The sequence below is a fragment of the Kryptolebias marmoratus genome, linkage group LG3 (genome assembly GCF_001649575.2).
Source record: "Kryptolebias marmoratus isolate JLee-2015 linkage group LG3, ASM164957v2, whole genome shotgun sequence".
In the NCBI taxonomy this organism is placed as follows: Eukaryota; Metazoa; Chordata; class Actinopteri; order Cyprinodontiformes; family Rivulidae; genus Kryptolebias; species Kryptolebias marmoratus.
In genome coordinates, this window is record NC_051432.1 from 4741814 (window position 1) to 4765868 (window position 24055).

At 40.2% G+C, this 24055-nt stretch overlaps 2 protein-coding genes across 4 annotated transcripts in view; both read right to left on the reverse strand.

Annotated features, from left to right (window-relative positions):
- Positions 1-169: 169 nt before the first annotated feature.
- LOC108247106 (UTP--glucose-1-phosphate uridylyltransferase-like) lies at positions 170-17087 on the reverse strand. 2 transcript variants are annotated; one of them, XM_017434996.3, is made up of 10 exons: positions 16891-17087; positions 13150-13265; positions 11639-11746; positions 6217-6402; positions 5969-6102; positions 2859-3156; positions 2578-2775; positions 2096-2338; positions 958-1062; positions 170-505 (listed from the first exon to the last, which is right to left on the reverse strand). In XM_017434996.3, the coding sequence occupies exons 2-10, from the start codon at positions 13246-13248 to the stop codon at positions 398-400; spliced, it is 1479 nt and encodes a 492-aa protein (XP_017290485.1). In that variant the 5' UTR covers positions 13249-13265; positions 16891-17087; the 3' UTR covers positions 170-397. The 2 variants fall into 2 exon arrangements, with proteins under 2 accessions (XP_017290485.1, XP_017290484.1); XM_017434995.3 differs by lacking the exon at positions 16891-17087 and adding an exon at positions 13749-13969.
- Positions 17088-18540: 1453 nt separating this feature from the next.
- LOC108247105 (malate dehydrogenase, cytoplasmic) overlaps positions 18541-24055 on the reverse strand; it is a 16783-nt gene continuing 11268 nt past the window's right edge. For both annotated transcript variants that reach the window (XM_037974847.1, XM_017434994.3), the window contains exons 4-9: positions 23499-23674; positions 21730-21852; positions 20578-20754; positions 20378-20491; positions 19323-19412; positions 18541-18981 (exon numbers count right to left, since the gene is read on the reverse strand). In XM_037974847.1, the coding sequence (XP_037830775.1) occupies positions 18859-18981; positions 19323-19412; positions 20378-20491; positions 20578-20754; positions 21730-21852; positions 23499-23674 (803 nt within the window). In that variant the 3' untranslated portion in view covers positions 18541-18858. The remainder of the gene's footprint in view (positions 18982-19322; positions 19413-20377; positions 20492-20577; positions 20755-21729; positions 21853-23498; positions 23675-24055) is intronic.

Consider the following 24055-nt stretch of genomic DNA (forward strand, 5'->3'; position numbering starts at 1 on the left):
ATCTTGAATTGGGTGGAAGACTTGTAGAGGTACATCTAAAAATTACTTTCTGAGTTTCATTCAAATCTGTCCAGTGGTTTATAAAATATTGTGCACACACACAGGCAATCGCATGATCCCCTGCCTTTCATGGCGGCGGGGGATAAAGAGTAACAAACCACAGATCAGCTGACCCGTGTTGCATTACTTTATTGACAGGAAGGAGCAGTTTGCAGTGATAGTCTGCAGTAACAATGAGTTTCTTCATGATGAGCCACAGAGTGAATCAGGAGGATAAATCTGACCTTAAAACAAACACTCATCACACAGTAACAGGGTGACCATTCGTCTGGGAACAGAAGAAAACAGAGTCTGTGCTTGGTGCGTCTGCTTTTCTTTGGGACTATTTCTTCTCCCCTCAGTGATCGAGGATCCTCAGGTTTCCTGACACAATCTTGTTCTCCAGCATGGCTCCAGCTGGAATATCAATCCTGTCGCCGTGATTTGCGATGATGATGACGGTTCCCTGTTGAAAGGGAGGGAAAAAAAAGAATGATTGGAAACTTGGATTTTAAAGGAAATTTGATTTGTTGCTGCCACCTCTGTTCACACAGATAACACCACTCTAGATTTTACTTGAGGCATCATTAAAAGGTTTTTGTTTTATTCCATATTAGAGATAAATAATCCAGTATGTTTGCTCTTCTCTCAGTAAACATGTTGGGTGATTGCAGTTCAGTAAAAATGTTACAATAAGCTCAGATTTACATGGTGAAACCAAACTTTAAAACAAGGAAAGTTAGCTGAATTTAATTTGGTTTTTACAGTTTTTGGACAACTACAGAGTGATACGTTAGTGCCCTTTCTGAGCAAAAAATAACTTTTGAATGAGTCTTAAATTTATTGGTCAGATTGGATTCAACTTATTGACTGTTTATGAGCACAAGATGGCAGCGTCCATCTTTAAAAGCCGTTTACCTTCAGGGAGACGTTCTTTCCGAAGGTGACGTCTCCTGACACCGTGAGGTGGTCCAGCTCCAACATGTCAGGGATGTTTTCAAACCGGGTCAGAAAGTCTTGAACCTGCAGAACCAAAGCAAAAAACAAAATAGAATAAAAGTAGAAATCTGCAGAGTCCTCTCAGCTGAGACTTTACTGTCCAACTATCCCAACAACTAGAGGAAGGACATGACAGAACGGCCCAACAAGATGGATCTTTAAACTAAACACTGAACTTTAAATACTTTTTTATTTATTTATTTTTTTACATTATTTTACTTTTTAAAAAAACATACTTTGCCAATCCTTCTCTCTTTCAGGGTAAGTAAAACTCCATGGACTTAATTTCAACCTGTTTCAGTGTAAAAAGCTGTAAGAAATGACTATAAAGACACGTACCATTTACTAAAAATCATGAGATAAGTTTGGTCTTCTGTGAAAAATGAAAACATCTTTGGCATGATGAGGCCCAATTCTATCAAAAGACATGCTCCAGCACTTTATGTGGTTACCAGAACAACTGATTCAGATTATCCATCTAAAATTATCCGCAGACTGTTTGTCATTAAAATCCGATTTGACAAACAAATCTGTCGGGTCAGCAGCCTTAAGGAGTTTTCTCATGATGACAGTAAGACCCTGTCTACACTACTCCAGGTATTTTCTGCTGTATTTGCACCTCCCATCGACACGTACATAAAAAAATGTTTTGTTGGAAATGCTTTTAAATGTGGAGCTTTTTAAATACACTGTTTTTGGTGCCTCTGAGTGAAAGTTTCTCAGAATTGATTGTGTATCAGCCTGTTTCGTGGAAGAACACTACCAATTTGTGCTTTAGAAACCAAAACAACAATGAAGCAGTTTTCAACAATACTTCGCCACCTGGTGGTGTGGTGTCAGCATTACAGATATTTGTATTTTTGTTAGAATGTGCAGATGGAGCAAAAATTAAAAACTAAGGAAAAAATATCCAGAGTAATGCAGACAGGTTCTAAAACCACCTCTTTTCACCTTTTATCTTTTAAATGGGGCTAAAAAACCAGCACATGATTCTGCTAAAGATGTGGTTTCTCTGGGTGGCTCCCTGTGGGGCAGATGGGTGTTGAAGGTTTCAGACCTTTGTGAAGGAGCTGCCCAGTTTGACGTGCGGCGTCGTGGGGAACTCCCTCTTCTCGCTCATGGTGAGTGAGCCGGCGTCCAGGCTGTACAGGTTGGACATCACCAGCAGCAGATCGGACGAAGTTTTCACCGGCAGGAAGCGGCTGCGGGGTACGTTCACCCCCATGGCATTTTTGAAGCTCTTGATGGCAGCGCCCACGGCCGTCTCCAACTGGATGACATTCAGACCTCCGTCCAGAGTCTGCGGAGGGGGTCCAAGAGTTTAAAAGTTCATACAGACTCAACAAAAAAAACCTCTACTGCCATTGCTTAAGGAGTCTTTTGTTTCTTTCTGAAGACTCTGGGTGGTATTATTAACTGATTTGAATCAAACATATAATAAAGAAGCTCTAAAATTAGAAAATGAATGACCTGAAAATAAAATGGGAGCCTTTTGTCCCTAAAAGACCTCCTGACGTAAAACAAAGTGACATCCTTCACCTTTGGGTTGACGATGATCTCCATGTCCATGCAGTTCTCCTCCTGCAGCCTCCTGATGGCGGGCAGAGAGATCCACAGGTTGTTGGTGTTGAAGATTTTGAACTTGGTGACGGACTTGAACTCATCGACGTGGGCCTTAGGGACCTGAGCGATCTCCAGCAGCCTCAGATGGTCCTCGTACTGGATCAGAGTTCCACCCTGGAGACGGGAAGAAGGAGGCGGCACTCAGAGCGGTCCCACCTGAACCCAGGCCACTGTCCCGGCGATGGGACTGCACTCACCTTCACGTCAGCTCTGGTCTTGTCCGTGACCTCCATGATGAACTCGCAGCGTCTGTCGGCCGGCTGGCTCATGAGGTGGTGGAGGATGAACAAGTCGACGGTGGCGCCCAGGTTGTCGATGTTGGACACGAAGATGTACTCTCGTCCCTCAGAGAGGAGTTTGTCAAGCAGCCCCGAGTTGTAGAAGCTGGCGTAGATGTCGCCGTGACCTGGGGGGTACCAGGCCTCTGCGTTCTCACCGCTCATCCCCATACTCGTAGCAATGGGCAGCAGAGACTCCTTGTTGATCCTCGGATACCTGAGAGGACATTAAAATAAAAAAGCTCTTTTAGTGTCTAAGAAAGAAAAACTGAAGATGACTTTCAGAAGAAGTGAGAAAAAGCAGATCATTCATTTATACACTTTATAACCTTTGACAACTTTCCTTAAGTATTTTGGTAAAAGAAAAAACTATTTTGTGTTTACACCAAAAAATGGAATGCGGAAATTTAGCCAATTCTTTTGACACTGATTATTTTCAAATGCTTCTTAAAAAACTGAAAGGCCCAAAGGGCCAAGGACCCAATAAGCACTCTGAAAAGAAAATACAAAAAGATAACGAGTGAGATTTTTGATAACTAAGTAACCCAGTTTGTGTCAGAAATCCTGTAGCAGTGCCTGAAAAAAACAAATCTGCCTTTTAGTTTTTTGTGATTCATAATTCTTGTTGGTCTTTTTTACAAAATGATAAATATAGTTTAGAATTTTATACAATCAGTTAAAGATGAAGATCCTGTGTATTAATAAACTGTTTGCTAATAGTTTGCTATTTTGCTAACACCTTTTAAGCTCTGCTCTATTGGACTGAGATCAGGACTTTGTGATGGTAAGGTTAGGTTACTTTATTTATACTCAAGGGTAGATTTGTTTTGCAGTGATTCAAAGCATAGACACACTGTAAAAAGTAAAAACACATCAACATAACCGGAACCATGTAAGCAGAACGACAGATTAGTGGTTAGCATTGTTGCCTCACAGTAAGGAGGTCCGGGGTTGGACCTGCGGTCTTTCTGTGTGGAGTTTGCGTGGGTTTTCTTTTTCCCTTAGTCTAAAAATATGCATGAAAAAGAGATCTGTGATGTCAGTGGGATTTGCCTGGTTAAATAAAGGATAATAATGCTCGAGGCTCCACACATCAAATCAAAGTTGGACACACTAAAGGGGAGTAAGACTTAAAAATTAGAATAAAATATGCATAAAAGTGTTGATATAAAAATAACACTAGATTTCAAGTAAATGAAAAACCACAGAGTCATTTCAGCTTGTTCGTTTCAATAACAGCAGTAGGAACAAAGCTGTTTTTAAACGCCTTGTTCTACATTTAGGGACTAAAAAGCTCTGTCTGGAGGGAAGAAGCTGAAACTCACCATGAAGGGGATGCAAATCATCTTTTAAAACAGAAAAAGCTATCCACTGTACCTGGCTGATGTACAGGGATTTGACTGATTGTTGCATCTCTCCAATCAGTCTAGACGACAGCCTAACATTCTGCTGAAGAGAACTCTTTTCTCTCAGTGTTGCTTGACCAAACCATGACATCAAGGAAAAGGATAAAACAGATTCAATAAAACATAGTTGTTATGGTTCGGTCAATGTTAAAATAGCAGAACACTCCAAAACATTGACTTTATTGTCTTTAGGCCACTTTGTAACAAGTTTGTCAGAATCCTGAGGGCATTGTCCACCTGAAGAACCATTTGAACCCAAGCTTTATCTTCCTGGCTGAGGTCTTGAGACATTGCTTCAATATTTCCACATACCATATTTTCTGCACTATAGGGCGCACTGGATTATAAGGCGCACTGTCAATGAATGGTCCATTTTTGAACTTTTGTCATACATAAGGCGCACCAGACCAGCACATTAAGCAAAACAAAACAGCACCCCTGTCTTTTCAGAGAATACTGCACCGACGTAAGCGTCAAGTATAAACGCCTACAGTGCTCGCTCAGGTCTGTGCCGTGCACGGAGCCCTGCGCGACTGTAACTGAGCCTTAGTGCTGAAGCTTTGTAGTTTACCAAAGTCGTACTAAAACATTAAGACTTCTTAATGGCAACATGATGCTGCCACCCCGTACTTCACAGCTGGGATGGTGGGAGTTTCTCCCTTTATCCTCCAAATGTAACAATGGTCTTCATGGTCAAACGTCTTGATTTCAGTTTCATCAGACCACAGGACATGTCTCCATAAAATAAGGTCTTTCTCCCTGTGTGCATTTACAAACTGTAATCTGTCTTTTAAAGTTTATTGGGAGTAATGTCTTCTTCCTCTCTGAGTGTTGTTTCAACCCAACACAGACTCTGAGTGCACCAGATTGTGCACCATCTTTGTTAAAAACTTTGTCAACTTCTTATTTCATCCTGATCTGTAAAACCCTAAAATTAAAACACAGTGTACTCTCTTTTGTCCATCAGCTTTTTTAGTAAATTGGCAGTTAAAAAAAAAGCTCAAAGTGATGCTGAGGCTGTGTTCAGCAGCTGATTAAACTCTTTGGTTCTGTTTTGCTTTAGGAAATTTAAAGTCAGTTCAGTAGAAAATGATATGTACCTTTGCCTGAAAACAGGAGTATGAATGCAACCAGCATCCCTAGATGCAGATTTCTGTATCTGGGTTGTTTTCTGTCTCATATGATCAGAAAACTACTTTGGCTTTGTTTAGTTTTAATAAGAAGACCAGTCCTTGTCATGTGACCACTGACCACAACCCGTTTAAAGATTTCTAAAGTATTCTGCTCAAACCAACAATTTGATGGGATTAAAACAGTTTCTGTTGGATACCTTAGTGAGGATAATAATGAGGATTTAAAACATGATGAAGTAGAATAAAAACTTGGTCAAATACAGTTAGTTTTTATACTTCCCACATCAATGTGTTTCAAATCTAATTAATGTATTTAGGTTGATATAGAATGACAGGGTTGTCAGTTTTATTATGAAAATAGTGCTAAACTGTCTAGAAACAAAGGTGTACCAGCTAGCAATGTGTGTGTGTGTGTGTGTGTGTGTGTGTGTGTGTGTGTGTGTGTGTGTGTGTGTGTGTGTGTGTGTGCGCGCGTGTGTGTGTGTTGCACCTGCTCTGGTTGAAGGTGTGGATTTTCACCCGGTGGTGTGTATATTTCTGCAGGATCTTCTTTGTGTCTTCGTCAGTGTTGAAAGAGTTCATGAGGACGAGCGGCACGTCCGTGTTGAACTTTTTGTTCAGATGCTGAAAACAGAACCCCAGAGGACAAAAACCCATCAGCTACCGTTCGAGTCGGACCTCAGTGGCTTCGCTCCGCAGTGCAGAGCTGCTCGCTGCCGAGTTTCTGGATGTTTCTACCTCGATCTGCTGCACCGTCAAGTCCAGGAAGGTGTTCTCGTTGCGGACGCTGATCAGACTCTTGGGGCCCTTGCAGCCCATGCTGGTTCCCAGGCCTCCGTTCAGTTTGACCACTACGAGCTTTCTGAGGCACTCAGTGATGTTGTTGGGGAGCCCCTTGGCCTTGATCCTGTCATAGGGCTGGATCTGGTAAAACAGCAGAGCGAGGACACAACCCCCGGCTGTAAAGATCCAAATGTGCAAATTTCACAGAAAGGTGAGCAACGTGAGTTAAAATCCCAACAAATAACAAGAAACTGAATTTTTCCAGTCTGTTGTGTTTGCATCCATGAAGAGCAGCTTAGCGATGATACATGTGATGAGGACAAGAATAAACTCTTGAGCTGCTGACCTTTGGCTTGACAGCAAGGATCAGTCATAAAACAAATCTTAGACAATATCTACAAAAAGCAGATCTGTAGTGCAAAAAACTATTTGATTTGTTCAGAATCCTCAAAATTAAAAAATGAAAAGATCAGAAAGACTTAGAGGCTAAAATAGGTAAAAAAGAGACAGAAATGTGTGTGTCAACACATATCTGAACTAAAAGCAACACTTTCCAACAATAACAGCAACATACTGTGTAAATATGAACCATGTTGTCCTTCCTCTTGTCCACGATGGAGTAGACTTCCTTAGGGTCAGCCTGGTTCTCATTAAAAGATGGTCACATTCATGAAGGCATGCATTTGTGTGAAACTGACTAAGAATCAGATCCCAAAAGGCTTTGAAAGGCTTTGTAAGTTCTGGAAAAGCAGAAACCTGAGACCTCCTCCCCTTGTTTCAAGTTGGTCTTTCTTGTTTGACATAAATGGCTTCCTTCAACCACCTCTCAAACCATCTATCTGCTCTCTCCAAAACATGATCATTACTGTGCTCAGACGAGTGTCCTTCCTCCCTGAGATGCAGATGACTATCTCAGTCTGGTCCTGAAGAGCTGCCTTTCCTCTCTACAGACTCCTGGTCCAGCACAAGAGTCAAGTCAGTTTCACTCCAATTCAGACCTTTGTGTATGTGACCAAAACTGACAAAACCCCTAATGGTGGGTGGGCCTAATCTGCATATAAATCCAGTCTGAACAAAAGAAGTATCAGTTTACAGCTTTGCAATGCTGAATGTTTCAGTTTGGATTGAGAAAACTGCTCAGATGGGAGGAAAAACATCTTCAAGAACATGAAAAGAAATCCTGTTGGCTTTTTTTTTTGGTTAAACTCATAGGATCTGCATCAAGAAGACATAAAGTCCCCGTGAGCTAGTCCTAAAAAAAGGTTAGATATATGATAAAGACCTTGATTTTACTCCTGTTGTTGGATGTACTGAATGATGTCTGGTATTGGTCAAGAGTTATCCTCAGCTTCATGGACGTGCTTGAACTCAGGAGTTAATGTCACATGACAGGAGCTGGCTTAGCAGCTGCGACTTCAGCCACCAATAATCACTCTGTCAGCTGGAGCTGAACGGCAGGTCAAGGTCAAATGAAATCAGACACTGATTCACAAACATCACACGTCTGCAGCTTTGACCTGAACCTAAGTTTAATGTTATTAACACAAAGGTTTTCATTATGGTAATGCTCAGAAATTCAACTGTAATGTAGCACTTATCTTCCAGGGTTGGCGCTTTCACTGCTGTTAGTTTGGAAAATATGGACATAAAGCAGACATGGGGAAACTCTGGTTCACAGGCTAAAGCTTTTGATCAAAAATAAGCTTTATTTTCCAGGTTATTGTGTTCAGTGTGCTGGCACAGTCAGGCAAACGAAGCAGGCTTCAAAAAGGTGTAATAAATGCCTCATAATGCTGCACCTGTTCAGCAGGATCTGACATCAGAACCATCTGTGTTCGGTCTAATAGGAGAGCGTCACTGCACAAAAACATTTTCTGAGCACATTTGTGGCAAATATATTACAAACCTGTTATTAAAAAATGTAATAAAAAAGGACTGAAACCTCAGTGTGTGATTTGTTTTTCACCTCTAAGCTTCTGTCCCTTTGATTTAACCAAGTCTTTATGGCTTCCTGACAACAAACTCTACTTTTACATTGTACAGGTACTGATTTTCTCACTGATTTAACAAGTTAAATGTTTGTTTTTGGTATTTTTTGCTTTTAATATATCCTACAAAAACACACCTAGAAATCATGATGCTACCACCACCATGCTTTATAGTTAAATAGTCTTAAGCCTCAGTCATTTACAGTTAACATGATCACTTTATGCAAACATTTTACTTTGTTTTACAATAACAAAGCTAATTTTTTTCAAATATCATGTGTGAACTGTAGCGTAGATTTTTTGTAGCGTAGATTTTTTATGTGAATCATTCAAGCAGAAAAATGTACACTGAGTAACCTTTTATTAAAGCAGTTCTTTTTACTATGGATGAAAACAAATACTTTTGTAGTTTTTTCCACCATCATTTTCTTGAAGTTATTCTTAGTTTGATTAATCTTAAAACAGTATACTCAGTGTTATTTCCTTTTTTAAACCACCTCTTTCATTTAAATAAAACATAACTTCATGCAGTTGCTTAGTGTGGTGTGTTGTAAATATTGTGTGAGGAAGCAGAAACAGCTTTTTTATCTTATTTTATTTCCTGGTTTTCTATGGTATAAAACTAAAACCATTTAACTGACTGAGTTCTCCTCCTCACTCCTGCAAATTTCAAGTTTGCTGAATCAAACTTTTAGCACTGAGACAGCATGCTCTCTTCCACCTAAGGATCTGAGCCAGGGACAGCCATTCTGCTAGTCTTAATGGACATTTGGACAAATTAGCCATAGCTGCCAAGGACATACGACCAAAGACTGACCTCAACAGTACTGTGACAACCAAGGAGGTCCACACCAAACTATTGTCAAGACTTCTCACCCCTAACTCATTTAATGATTTGCTTATATGTAAATAAATCCCCTTAAACTTAAAGTAAAGTCCTTCAGGTTCTTTCATGTGAAATTCAGGGGCTTCAACCTCAGAACCCTAGGACCCTGTTTACACGTGAACAATGTCTGGAAACGTTAGAGATTTTCCAATGTTGGATGAAATAAAAGTTACAGATTTACACAGTATTGAATACACTGGAATTTCCATGCCAGGTCACTAGCTGGCGCTGTGATTTTTTTAAATTTATTTTTATTTTTAACAGGCACATGTCTGGATGTCTGGAGACACTTCAGTCTCTTGAGCACACATGTCCAACTCCGTTTCTCGGGGGCCGCTCTCCTGCATGTTTTATATGTGTTCTTGCTTTAAATGAATGACTTGTGGACGTGCTTCTGCAGAACTTGATGATTTGGTGAGGAGTTAATTAAATCATTTGAATCAGGTGAGTTGGAGCAGAAAAACCTAAAACTTCCAGGACAGCAGCCCTTGAGGCCCGGAGTTTGACACCCCTGCTCTAGAGCATCAAAGTAGTTACATTCAAAATGGTGACTACACAAAGGCTTGTTTGGACCGACAGCGAGGTTGGGTTGTTGAAAACGGTGAATACTAACACAAACAGCACTCTGTTATCAGCCATTAGTACTGTTGTTCAGATACTTGTGCATGCTCAGAACAGCTACTGACTGACTGCAACCATAGTGCACAGGTTCAATTTCACATAAGTTGCGTTTTTATTTTAAAACAATGCCAGGAGTTTTAAAAACTTTCACTCTTGAGACCTGGTTTTAAAAGGTTTCTGTGTCAGAGATTACATCCACTGTTGTCATGTATACGAATGGCCGAAACGCAAAAGAAATGTTCCAGTTTCACTTAAAAAGGGCGCTGTGTAAACAGGGCCTGAGAGTGACAAATAAAAACAGAGCTAAGGCTAACTTCTATTTTTCTTATTTATGTTTATGCTCCTCAGTTTTTTTTGTTATAGCTGATTATCAACTACTCATTTTCAAAAAGTACTAGCCATGTGTGCATGTTTTGCACATGTATCCTAAGGATATAGTGTTTCATGTCAGGAAAAATGTCCCTGTCCTGCACAGCCATGCTATTGTCAGTAGTAGTTGGAATTAGGTTGCTAAAGTTATAGCGTGAGGAGGAGGAGGAGGGGGGGGGATGTGTGTGTGTGTGTTGGGGGGGGGGGGTAAAGTCTAAAGTCTCACAGGAGACAAATGTCAGCGTCCCTCTGGCCTGACTCTCCAAAACCAGAGCTTGTGAATGCTGTGGCGGTCAGGCTATTCTTAGTGCTAACCTTCACTCTCAGGAGTATTTTAGGAGCATTAGATGGAGGGGGAGGGGGAGGATGTGTGACCTGAAGAGTGTATATGAGTAAAGTTACCCTGCCGATTATTTACTGCTGTTAGATCAAATGTTCTGATCGCAGATCTGCTTACATTCACTCCTCTCTGAAGTATTATCCCAGTTCTCTTGTAAGTGAACCATTTAAAGGAACAGTCCCACATTTTAAGAAAGATATTGAAGTTGGGCAAAAAGTATTAATACAAAATCAGGTAGAGGTTCTGTTTTGCCTAGTTTAGTGTAAGACAGGCAAACCAAACAACAAACCTTGTCAAATGCTAAGAAGAAAAAACAACTTTGTGTTTTCGCTTTAGTTTTGTTTTGTGACAGAACAGCTCTAACCAACAACTGATCTATGGGTTCATCTTTAATGGAGGTGTGAACTGATGTCAGCATACTTCTTTGCAAAAATGTATGGAATATAGTGAAATAAACCAAGAATGTGGAAACATGTAGAGCAGCTGTATGATGGGGTCCGAGTCTCAGGCAGTAAATCAGGTCACAGACTAATCATGTGACTGTTGTTCACTCCTGGTGTCGGGCTCTGAACGTGTCCTTGGGCAAATTCTCAAAATGTCTTCCAGTGACCAGACTGGCATCTTGCGCTTTGCATGGCTGTTCTGCTCCAGATTCAGAAGCTGGCACAATGGAAGATCGTAAGATAACAGTTCAATACAGCAAAGGTTTTCATTTAAACAGCACGTAAGGCAACATTTGCTTTTTGTTGCCAAACCTTGTCAGGATACAGACACAATACAAGACAGAATTTGTCTTATTCCACTCTAATAGTAAATCTGAAACCTGCAGAAAAATAACAGTCAAAAACTTCAAGCCCTCATTTAAACCTTACTCTATAAGAGATAAATTGGACCCTTGAAGACATTCATTAGAAAAAAGTATGCAGGTCTGATATATGTTATTTTTGCTGTTCTGTTAAACTCCAAAATAAGAGACCATAGCATGAAGCTGCTCTTCCTGTCTGGTTTTTTTTCCTGAAAAAGAAAGGTTGTGCAGCTCTGCAGCCCGCTGTTGTACGCAGACATTTCAACTTGTTCTGCCATCTGAACCGGGTCTTAGTGTGAGCCCTTGAATCTGTCTGGCAGCGGCGTGAAACCTAGAAAACAGCGTGACTGCAGGTGTCTGGGCCTTACCGAGTCCTCCGGTGGCCGGTTGATCCTGGCCCACTCGACTGAGGGACCTTTGACCTGCAGGAATCTGTGGAAGAGGTTCTTGAAGCCATTGAAGTCCTTTCTGGAGACCTGAAACACAACCAATCAAACATTCAAAACCAACAAAAACTGTTTTTTGTGGCAAACAAGAGAATTTATGTAAGTTTTAATTAAAGTGAGTAAATTGTTAGAAGATTTAGACTCATGGTTCTTATTATGTACAGCTTTAAAGAATTAAAAATGTATGTTACAAATCGTATGGAGGATAATTGTGTGTCAAGAAGTCTCCTAAAGCTGAAATGATGGGTTCTCTGTGGAGTGATCCTAAATAAAACATAAGAAACAGCATTAAAAACAGAGAATATTGCTTTAATATGAGGACCATTTTCTCTGGTCAATAATTCATTACATTAAGTGATGCACGATTCTGATCGAATCATTTACTTCACAGCTAATGTAGTTTGATTTTAGAGCCAGGTGCTCAACTGAAACAGCCACTTGTCATTTAACAGATGTTACAATCTTCTGTTTTAGGGTGACTTTGCAACACCTGTCCAAGGACAACAGGTGAGAAGTTTTGGCTAACTGTCACATTTACAGTAACGTTTATTAATGTGCATTGTCCTTAAACTAAACATAAAATAATAAATGAGAATCTGATGATAGAGTTATGTTAATCAGGAGGATGATGTCCGGTGAATGTGTCAGTGTCAGTTCATCACTGGTGTTTTTTATTAGTTTGCATACTATTAGATAAGCCTTATAGTGGGCTGCAGACTTTACACCCAAATGAACTGAGAGTGAACTGCTGTGCTGCTGTGTGTGTTGGTGTGCAGGACATTGAGGTTGTTCACCTGACTGAGCCTGCACTGTGTGCTCAGGCGGAGGGCCTAATGGACTCTGTGTATGCTGTAACACTCTGCAAACATTTGTCCAAATGCATGTAAACACAGATATACGAGGCCATGACTCTTGTTCCACCGAGTGCCCCCCCGTGAATCTGGACCCGCGTAACAAAAGAAAGATAAAACCTAATTAAATGGTCTCCGACTGTTCCAGTGGAGTGCAGAGGCCGTCTGCAGCGTGAGGTGAGGAGGGTGTGTCGGGCCTCAGAGTTGGTACAGAAAAATAATTTTGAACCAGATAAATAAAAGAAAACACAAGCAGAAAGTCGGTTTTTGAGTGGTGACCCAAACAGGTGAACTGTGTGGGAATTAAAACATGCAAGTTAATTTTGACCTGAACAAATAAGCCAAATTAAATACTTCATGTTGTGGCAGCAATCTGTGATTCACACAGCTGAATGGTCCAACCTGGTTCTTAAATCTTTATTTAGTTTCTATTTGTCAAAAACTATCAAAGTAAAGCTGGAAACGGACAGAGACCATGAGTATTTCGTAAAACGCATTTACTCTGCCCTGCAACCTTTCACCTACGACCTGGGACTTCAAACCACGTTTTTTTGAGACTTCTGGCACAGCAGCTGAGCCCACCTCTGCTTCGGCTTTGTCAGCTGTCGTGAGCAGCGTCTCCAGCTCCCGAAGCATCGAGTCTTCGTGCTGCTGACGGAGCTTCTGCTCAAACTCCGTCATGGCTCCTCTGGTGAGAGCTGCAAACACACAGATGGATCCTCGTTACGGCGTTTCTAAAAGAAATGCGCCATCTAAAGCCTGAAGTCAAGGAGATCGGGAAATGTGATTATCTACTTAAACCAAACTAACTCGGCACTCTAGCATCTATAGTTATAAAACAGAGAAAAATCAGAGTGAATAATGTCAGGGATGTTGTTAAATTGAGCCAAACTTCAGAATTATGTCAAACTTTAAACTATAAAAACAGAAAGTGTCTGAAAGCTGAATATATCTGGCGACGAAAATCCAAAACAGTCAGGTTATGGTTTGACATAATTTTTTTTGTATTTTTTGTAAGAGATATGACAATAAACCTTTCTGTTTCAAAAGCAAATTATGCTTTTATGAAAGTTGTGACAGTGAGAAAGTTGAGCTTAGAGGACTTTCGTCCACACAGGGGTATCAAAACTCAATTCCAAAAGGCTGCAAAAGCGCAAACACGAGCCAAATAATAAACTTACCAGCTACAGTAAGAGACATTTTGTGACTTCAGTCTGTCTAAAGAACAAGTTAACAGAAATGCTGAGAGCTGAAGAAGGGCAAGCAGCTGGCAGATGTTGGTGGCAGGTGAAGCTGCTCAGTCAGTCCATGTGCACAGTAAAAAAGTCAACAATGGTCCCCAGTAAAAGTCAGCCTCTGTCCCAGAACAATACACGTCCTCCTCATCCTCAGCTCACAGGAAGCTCACAGACCACAAAGTGTGTGTGTGTATGGGGGGTGGGACTGTCAACGTCCTGCCCACTCCCCATGTCACTCACCATGCTGAGCACCCTGTTGGTGTGAGGACTGCACGATAGTAGGAAAACATGTTATTGCAATATTAGTGTTAAATATTTCAGTGACTACATCTGGTTTGTTATAACAATGCTCATAACACTCTGTGTGCCAGCTGTGGGGATTTAGAGGAGACGCGTCCATCTGATTGTCAAGTTTCTATCACGCAGTTCTTGTCTACCCCTAACAAGATGTTTTTATTTTTAACTTTTTTTGGATTTAGCGTGTCCTGGATGACTGAGAATCCACGCACGACTGGGAATCTCTTGCGATATTGATATTGTGCACACTGATGTTGACAGAAATTTTCAACTTTTGCAGCCCTAGTTCTTGTGAACAATGCAACAACAAAACTAACAGCAACCTTAGGGCCTGTTTACCAAGCAGTTGTTTCAGTCGATCATTGACTGCTCTGGATGATCAAATAACAAGTTGAACATTTATTCAACCATGAGGGAACTTCTGAGATCGACAGATTTTCTTTAGGTGTTCTGGCCTTAGGTCATCAGATACACAAGAACATGTTTTGGACATAAATACAAAACAAACAAGCAAAATTCACAACCCAAAAATGTGTGAGATTTAGCAAATTATTGATCATATAAGGATTTTTCTTCTGCAGGTGAACTAAAATGAGACTTCTAATGGCATACGGTCTAAAACTGTTCAGTTTTTCACATCTCTAAAAAAAAATAAAATAACCTGAAGCTTTAATACTAACAAATTTTTATAGTACTAACTTATGATAAACATTACCCTTTTCTGGATAATAGATGAAGGAAAAGAGGAATGAACTAGAGAGCCCAAACCTCCTCCAAGGCCACAGCATGATTAAAAGAATAGTTCAATCTGCATCACCACCAAAATGTAATCCACTGTTTCTTGGGACAAGCCCAACATTTACTGAAAGTCTTGCTGACAGACAAACAAACCAACGGACACAACCAGAAACAGAACCTCCTTGGTTGTGGAAACAAAAGGGTCACATGTAGGAGCAGAGACAAGTTTTTAACAAAGGGGTTACCTGTGACCTTGACCTTTGACCCCATGAACCTTGAAATCAACAGGCATCATCTTTGACCCCTGAGGTGTCCAGCTGTGCAGTTTGACATTCCTGCATCACACTACTGAAGAGTTAGAGCACCAGGTCAGCTGTGATGTTGACCTTTGACCCCATAACCTTAAAATCAATCGTGATCAACCTTGACTTAAGAGGTGTCCAACTATGCAGTTTAATTTTCCTCTGTTATATGGTTAGAGCACAAGGTCATCTGGGACTTTGACCTTTGACCCCATGACCTTGAAATCAACAGTGATCACCCCGACCCATGAGGTGTCCAGCTGTGGAGTTTAACATTCCTGTTATACACCTGCAGAGTTAGAGCACAGGCTGATCTGTGACCTTGACCTTTGACTGGTTTACCACAAAATGTAACCACTTGTTCCTGTGACTACCATGTTTGATGTTTCCTGAGAATTTGTTCATAACTTTTTGAGTAATCTTGTGCACAGACAGACAACCGCTAACAAAAACATAACCTCTTTGGTGGAGGTAATTAATTAATTAATACAAAGTGACTCTGGCTCATCTGAGGTCCAAAGACTCAGCTGACCAAATGTTTTACATGATTTAGAGAAAAACCCCAATGTGATATGTGGATTTCTGGTACCGCACATCCTTACAACAGCAGCAGAGAAACTTCACACATTAAACTCTAATAAGTGACTTATTAAAAACAGGTTTTGGAGCAATTACTTACGTTCTATAAATAAAACTAAGTTTATTTGAATAACACACACACACACAAGCAGCGTTACTGTGTAGACATTTTAAGTATTCTGGCTTCATTTGTTAAATTAACATTTTTAATAATAACTCTTATAAAAACATTTCCTTAAGTGACAAGCCAGGTGGTTGTCTCTGCAACTTCCCAAGCACAAGCAAAAGATAGAGATCTCCATCAAAATGATCAATTAAACCTTTATTACAATCAGTATCTTACTTGACTTTAGATCCCTGGTTCGGCTCCTTTTAGAGTTGATATTTTCCTTTAATAATTAAACCCATGTAGTAGATTATTTACTAAAGACTGCTGATGATTATAAATACAAAGGGTCTGTGATGTGCATTTATGTGTAAACACAACTTTATGAACGTGGAGAGACTGGAGCAGAAGAACAAATGTGTTTTCTGTGTAAAGGGCAACAGTAAGTTTTCTCTTTAAACTTTCCACCCAGTTTTCCTTTTGTTTTATTAAGTTCATAATGCATTTTGGTCTGGCAGGATACAAAATACTGAGTATTTTAGTGCGGACACAAAAATTAACTATCTCAGAGGCCTTAGAGGTGACCTTTAGGGTGTGAGGGTGAGCTCTGAGTGGAACTTAAAAACTACACCCACCTGATCATGAAGAAAACCAAAAACAGACTGAGTTTAAAGCTAAAAGGACCCAGGTAGAAACTAATCAGTTTAAATAGTACAGATGTCTCTTTCTGCTTTGCAGCGCTTTCATGCTATTTTGACTTTATTTCTAATCTAAATACCTTCGTGTCCCGTTCAGTACGTCTGCCTTGCCTTTACATTATTCTAGATGTTGTTAGGAACTTGCTTTATTTTTGTTGACAATTTGTTGTCTGTGGGACAATTTAACACACAAACACACAAGGCTGAAGCAGCTCCAAGCCAGCAGTTCAGACACGGCTCTGTGTTTCTGAATTCACATTATTCGTTTAAAGAAGTGAAAAACAAAACAAAGCAACAAAAAAACACCTGACTTCCATCAGTCTGCACATGGAGAGCCACAGCCGCAAAGCTCCTTTCTTACCCACCTTAGAGTCAAAGCAACGGGACCGCTTAGAAACTACCTCCGGACAACACGTCCAGCCTCAGACTGGGCCTGAGTACTGCTCACACCCCGAGGACTCAGGGTTAGGACAAAAAAAAAGTCAGGTTACAGGCTGTAAACACACTGAAACATCATCCTCCCAGGCGTTACGAGCCTAGCCCGTCGCTTTCACCCATCTCCCGGCTGAGGTAAGTGACGTAACGGCAAGAACTGGAAACCACAGCGGCTATTGGTCGAAGACACATGTCAATCAAATGGAGCTGCCTCTACTTGTCCCGCCCACTCATGACTTGTCAGACCCCTCCACTCTTTTACTATTTTTACCACAAAGCAGGCTTAGTCTTAGCTGCTAATTCAAACTACTTTAAACTCAGTGCAGTATTTTGTATGCAACTTTCACCACATGTTTGAGTAATAAATATTTCACTGTTGCTTTATTGTCGTTTATTTTAGTTAGTTGACTATTCTCATGAAATTTTATTCGTTTCTTGTTTGCTTAAAATTGATAGTACTGTATGCAAAAAGTTTTATACTTAAGACCACCTTTAAGATATTTTAATTTTTATCATTACGTAGGCAGAACTAGGGAGGAAATAAAAAGTATAAAAGGAATTTGTTAGGTATTTTTGCAAGTGAGAATTTAAAAAATACAGGAAGGAGAAAAATATTAATTTGTCATTTGGGTCGATGCTGCCCCCTTGTGGTCATCTTTACTCACTGAAGGCACTAAAGGGCAAAATAAAAGAAATGTTCACTGCTGAAAATCCTTCATGTCCAAACTCATACCCCAACTTTATTTAAAGAAAGCAACATACCCAAACAAACAGGTCTTATCTATATTAAAAGTTAGGCTTCAGTTTATTAAAACTGCTGTTTTAGTTTTAGGTTGGTTTGGTTACTAGAGCTCTCCTTAAACACTAAATGCTGAAATATTTTTATCCTTTTATTGTTTTTAAAGAGCTTTTAGACTTGCCACAATCAACCAAACCATAATTGGGGAAAAAAGGAAGAAAATACAGTTAGGCTCTTATAATGAAACTTGTAAATTGTGTTTCTTTTACCCCCAGATTGCCAAAAGTTAACTCCGGAGTCATTATTGGTATTCTTCATATCCTTGCTCCTTCTCAATGCAGTTGATGCTCTCGTAGAGCTCCTTTTTGAATGGTTTCAATTGTTCTTGTTTTTACCTTTTATATTAAACTCTGAAACTTGTGATGCATCTTAAGAGAATGTTTTTTCTGTTGACCATATTCAATAATAATCTCTTAATATTCCTCTGCTATATTCTGAAATGTATTTAGGAATGCAGAAGTGGTGTGATGATGCAACTTTAGTCTTTAAAAGCACTAGCGCAGACATTTTGAAGTGGGAATTTGTAAGCTGATAACTTATTAGCAATTACCATCTTACATGTTGTAGATAGCTCCTTGAATGTTCTCAGTTTGGAAAAACTGAGTTTAATTCTGACCAGACTGACAAAGTAAAAGGCTAGTCCTAACACAGCTAAGCTCAAAGTGAGTCACTGCCATCTTAAAACAGCTCGTCTCAAACAGAACCCCACTTCAAAACATCTCTAAGAAAAACTTGGTACACTGAGACAACAAACACACAAAAAGAGGTCTGAGGTGCTCGGTCAGTTTTTGTCATTTTACTGAAGAGAAGATGTTTTCTTACAGTTTGTGTGGTTTTTTTTTTATCTAACCAACAGAGACATTCTCTTGGTGTCTTGCAGACAGAGGAGGCCAGGTTGTGGAGGTTCTCAGTAAACCTGAAGAAGTGGCCTGGGACACACACTGATGCACGCATGCGCGCGCACACACACACACACACACAGGTGACACACAGACACCAGCTCAGATGGATCTAAGAGTGGAGGGCATCGAGTTTACAGCCGAGAGCAGCCGGTCTTTGGAGAATCTAGTTGCTGCTGTTGGCCTGCAGAGGGCGATAGTCACTGAGACAGGAAGTCCAGGGCGGTGTCTCGCTCCTCCACCAGTTCAGCTGCTGTGGCATCCATCTTGGCTCGGGAGAAGTCATTAATGGGGAGTCCATCCACTATCTTCCAGGTCTTGTTCTGTGAATGACGACAGAGGGGAAACATTAGGTTAATGAATCTGTTTACTACATTTCTGATTATTTCTTTCTCTAACAGTCACAGCAACTCACATAACTCAAATACAAGAAGCTGTAGAGGTGAAAAAAATCATGACTATAAAAAGTACCTTAAACTAACTATGAGGTTTTAAAACAGTAAATCAACTTCTGAACTGAATTTAAGACTAATTTATTGCACATTTGGTCAGTTTCAGATGCATTTTTGTTTTGTGCATGTTCATTTTATAAACAAAAGTAAAAAAAAAAAGTTCCCCTCACACACACACGTTGGGCTCATCTTCAAACAGAAAACTTGCTCACCTTGATCTGAACAGGGAAGGAGTAAATGAGGTCTTCTGGGATGCTGTAGGAGTTTCCTGCAGCAAACACACCCATGGAGATGAACTCACCCTGCAGGACGAAACAATAACAGCTTCAGTTTATACAAATAGAAACAGGAGTGGATGCTGCAAGTGTCCGACTCGACCCAAAAGGCTGACAATGTTAACACACTAGAGGGGGAGGGAAAAAAAAAGAAAGGGGGAAACCACTTTTTTTTTAAAAAACTGAGTAACTTATAGTCATGTTGCTTTTTTCCTACCTTTACTGCTTAAAAAATGGAAGTAAAGTTTTTAAAGAATCTGAAGAGCAGATATTTTTTGTATTTTTGTTTTTATTGCAGTGCATATATTGAAACAGCTCAATTAAAAGTCATGCATCGATTGCAGAAATGCCTATGGCCTACCGCTTTTCATGTCAGCTTTAAACTAAGATCATCTTATGATGAGAAATGAAGTCGCAGCTACTTCTGACCTTGAAAATAAAGTTATGATTGATCTCACGTGATATTACAAGATGCTGTGATCTGTTAGCACACAGCATGTGTTGAGCATGGCTCTCTGCTATGACCACATCAAAATTCAGCTCAATATCTGTAAAAACAGAGTTATAGCTATTTTGGTGTTGATCGTTTTATTAGCTGTGGCGGTCATCTTGAATCGGGTCGACTCTACAAGTTAATCAGTCGTAGATGTGCACCTAATAATTACTTTAGTTTTTTTTTTTTTAATTTTACATCGGTGCATGGCTTATTTTTCCTAACACAGGAAACGCATACACACGCACAGAAATATATTACCGCCCAAAATGTGAGAAATAAATATGAAGTCAGAACAAACAAATAAGAGAAGAAAAGAAAATCTGACATCAGGTTTTAAATCTACTTCAGAGATAAGTGAGAGCTGTGAAATGTTTCCTGCTGCTTGGTGAATCAAAGCTGGTTCGTAACAAATTAAATGTCACTTTTAGCAACACACTTCTGCTGAAATGTTAAAACGGTAGAGAAAATACTTGAGAGTCCTTCTGTCCACACTGACCTCCTTGGTGCCAAACCAGATGTCCCTCATGTGGTCACAGATGGCCTTGGCAGCAGACATGGCGCTGGACAGCTTCCTGGCCCTGATGACGGCGGCACCTCGCTGCTGCACCGTCTGCAGGAAGACGGTGGGAAGGATTAAAAGAACGACACATTTCTACTCCTCCTTTTTGAACATTGGACCAAAGGCTGAGCACTCACAGAGATGAAGTCTCCTCTGAGCCAGGCGTCATCCTTCACAGCATCGTAAACAGCCTTCTCGGTGCCGCTGAGGTTTACCTTGGCGTGATAGACGTCAGGGTACTGAGTGGAGGAGTGGTTCCCCCAGATGATGACGTTCTTCACGTTGTCAGAGGACACGCCGCAGCGTATAGCCACCTGCAGGTCACAGACAGTTCGGTTCCATCTGATTCTGATGCTACTTTGTGCTCTTCTTGAAGTAAAAATCTTCTCTACAGATACACTTTCATGTTCCCATCAGTCAAATTGGATCATTCATTTTCTCACATATATATTAAATCATACATAGTGGCTAAATTTGGACCAATCAGTACAGATGAATTTGTTTTACTAGGCGAGACTCCAACTTTTATACGTTCCTGCAAATAAAAGCCCTTGTTTTAGTCAGCCTCACAGATGAGGGGTTTTCTTCAGGTTACACAGCAGTTCAGTCCCTACACCTGAAGTTATTGTTGTGTAGAGACATCTCTCTTTCACAACACTTTTATGAGATTTACCAAATATCAGATTTGAAACATGTAAGTGATCTTCAGTCACAATCAGTTTATTTTTCTGACCATATTTGTTCATTGAGGATGAGAAATGTCTGGTTCACTATTATCCTTTTCCAATTTGAATATGTTTGCAGTTTTAGTTGTCCCTTTAGTTGTTTTGTTTGCTTAATGCAGACTAATAATTTACACTTCTGAAACTGGAACATCCTCTTCATAAAATGTCTCAGAAAGGAAATCAGCTGCTCTAACAGAGAAAGAGCTCAAAACGTTGAAAATATTTATCATCTGTTCTGAGCTTCAAACGCCTGATAGGAAAGAGTTTTACTCAAGAGACGATGTTACACATTGTGTGTATTTAAAAGATAAAATGCTTCTTTGGGTGAATGTAATTTTACTTTCCCTTTTTTGTAATTGAAAAGGCTTTAGAAATGTCATTTTTTCCTGCTTGATTTACAAGTATCAAGAAAGGTTTCACAGCAAGAAGAGTGTCAAAGTGGTTCTTAATTTCTGAAGTCTTTGCTCTTCTGGAGAAAAGAGGTGGTTACATAGTCGGATATTTAAACCAACAAGTAAATAAACGAGGCTCGTCCTCAGCACTAAAGTGTGAACCAGAGTGTACCTGGGAGCATGCTCTGTTGTGGTCCAGTCGGGTCAGGCAGGAGAAGTTCTCTTTGGGGATGGATGGAGCGGACTTGGAGGCGATCAGACAGTTTGTGTTCGCTGGGTTTCCAACCACCAGAACCTGACAGGACAGAGAAAAGACGTCCATCAGACCAGTGACTCACACAGCCAAAAATCTGACAAATAGGAGAAAATGTTTCCACAAGAGCAACAATGTCTCCTGAAAATATCAAAAGCACTGTTTGCCTTTGTGTTACTTGCTGATGTGTTGGATCATTCAGGACCCTCAGGACTTTATTCAGTGAACTTTATCAGCACACTGAGATAAGGATAAGGATAGGAAAGTCTCGGCCAGTTTCTTTGTTTGGCTAATTTGTCACCGAGCTGCAGCTTGTTGGAGACCAGCTGGAGAAAAACATTTGAAAGGAAGTCTCCAAAATGTTTTGAAATGTTTGTGGGGGTTCTTAATTTCCTTGAATGAGTTGCAGAGGCTCACAATCCTAAACATGTTCAAAAATACAGGTCTAAAAGTAGTTCCAGTTGTGGCAGGAATCTTGATTTCTTCTGAGTTTAGTTTTTGTAAATCAAGAGCACGAGAGCTGTATTTTGACACCTCATGAGAGATCTCCTTCTGACAGAAAACATCAGAGGCTACAGCCACCAATATTTAGGTTTAACCATACCAATAAATAATAAAAAAACCTGTTTCAAATCAGCATGTTTCAAAAGTGTTTACTAGTAGTTTAAATCCTAAACATGAGGCTGGCTGCTGAGGTGGGTACAAAGTGAGCTGAGGCAGCTATGATGTTGATGGAGGTGGGCAATGAAATAATGTGAAAGGCATAGAATATAGTTTTGCAAACTGTGAACATGAAAACAGATCACTCAAAACGCAGCAGGGGCCACAAACACTCAGTGAGACTTCCCCACCCCCACGCGACCACACCCCACACAATTTTCTCACTTTTCAGACACCAACTAGTCTCTCAACATTTGCAGCCCAGGGAGATACTACCCTGTCTGGTTGCTCTAACTAGCACAATTGGATTCATTTAAAGCAGTAAATCAATCTTTAATTAGACTAAAAAACACAAAACACCAACTCTCTATTTCACTCCACACATCTGATCTGGGTGCAGGTTAATGTTTATGAACATCTACATAATCGCTAATGTATTTTGTTTCAATTCACTCCGTTACTTTGAGGCTTTTTCCTCAAAAATATTTTGAAAATGTTTAACTGTAGATGTCCTTCTGTCCTCCTCACCTAAATCACTTGGGGAAATAATTGGCTTGTTAAAAACTAGTTCAACTACTTTAAACATAGCACAGTGGTGACATTCATTAGTTTTTTTCTCTGCATGTCAGACACTGATATGTTTTGGTCACAGGACTGTGTGTATCAGGGGCTCCCTACTGAATAACACGTCGCAGACTGAGATTATAGTGCACTCTGTACATACCAACATGCACTGAGACTTGGTTTAAGTTTTTGTATCAAATTGAGGCTGCTGTAACAGAGTGACTGCTGGGTTTTTCTGGAGACAGGAAAGGCTGTGTAAGCACTTTCATTTCCCGGCTTTATCAGCTACAGTTCACTTCTTCAAACAGAGAGAAAAAAAAACAATCACTCATCTTCTACCAAAGGTTTAGGTCTAACACTCCCAAAAAAACATAAAACTAATTTATCCTTGTCATTATTAGACCTAAATAACATATTTAAAAAAAAGGAATACAACATAAAAAGTTCCCAGACTGAGGCGTCACCTTCACGGTCTTCTTGGCGTATTTGTTCAGGGCGGCTCCCTGCGTCTTAAAGATGGCCACGTTGGCTTTGAGCAGGTCCTTCCTCTCCATCCCCTCCTTCCTGGGCATGGAGCCCACCAGGATGGCAGCATCGATGTCTTTGAAGGCCACCTCCACCTTGTCAGTGGGGATGACCTCTGTGGGAGGAACAGGGGGAGGTGTTTGTGTTCAGTTCCCTCTGAACATTTGATAAGCAGAAGGTAATGACCCTCAGTCCTCTCTGTGCTCTTTAGTTTCTCTCTGTTAAACTGATTATGTTGTTCATGTTCATATATTGTTCTATGTGTGCTATGAGACCTCATAATCAGACTTAATTAGGCCCGAGCAGCGACAGCGGCTGCGAAGGCCTATTGGATCTGTACTGTTTCTTCTTATTATTTTTCTTGTCCGCATAGAAACGCTAATTTGGAGGTTTAAACATATTCAAAAAGTCACCAAACTTTACCCAAAATTGTCCCCCGCGAAAAATTTTAGTATTTTAATGGAATCAAAAATGGGCGTGGCAAAACTGCTCCACA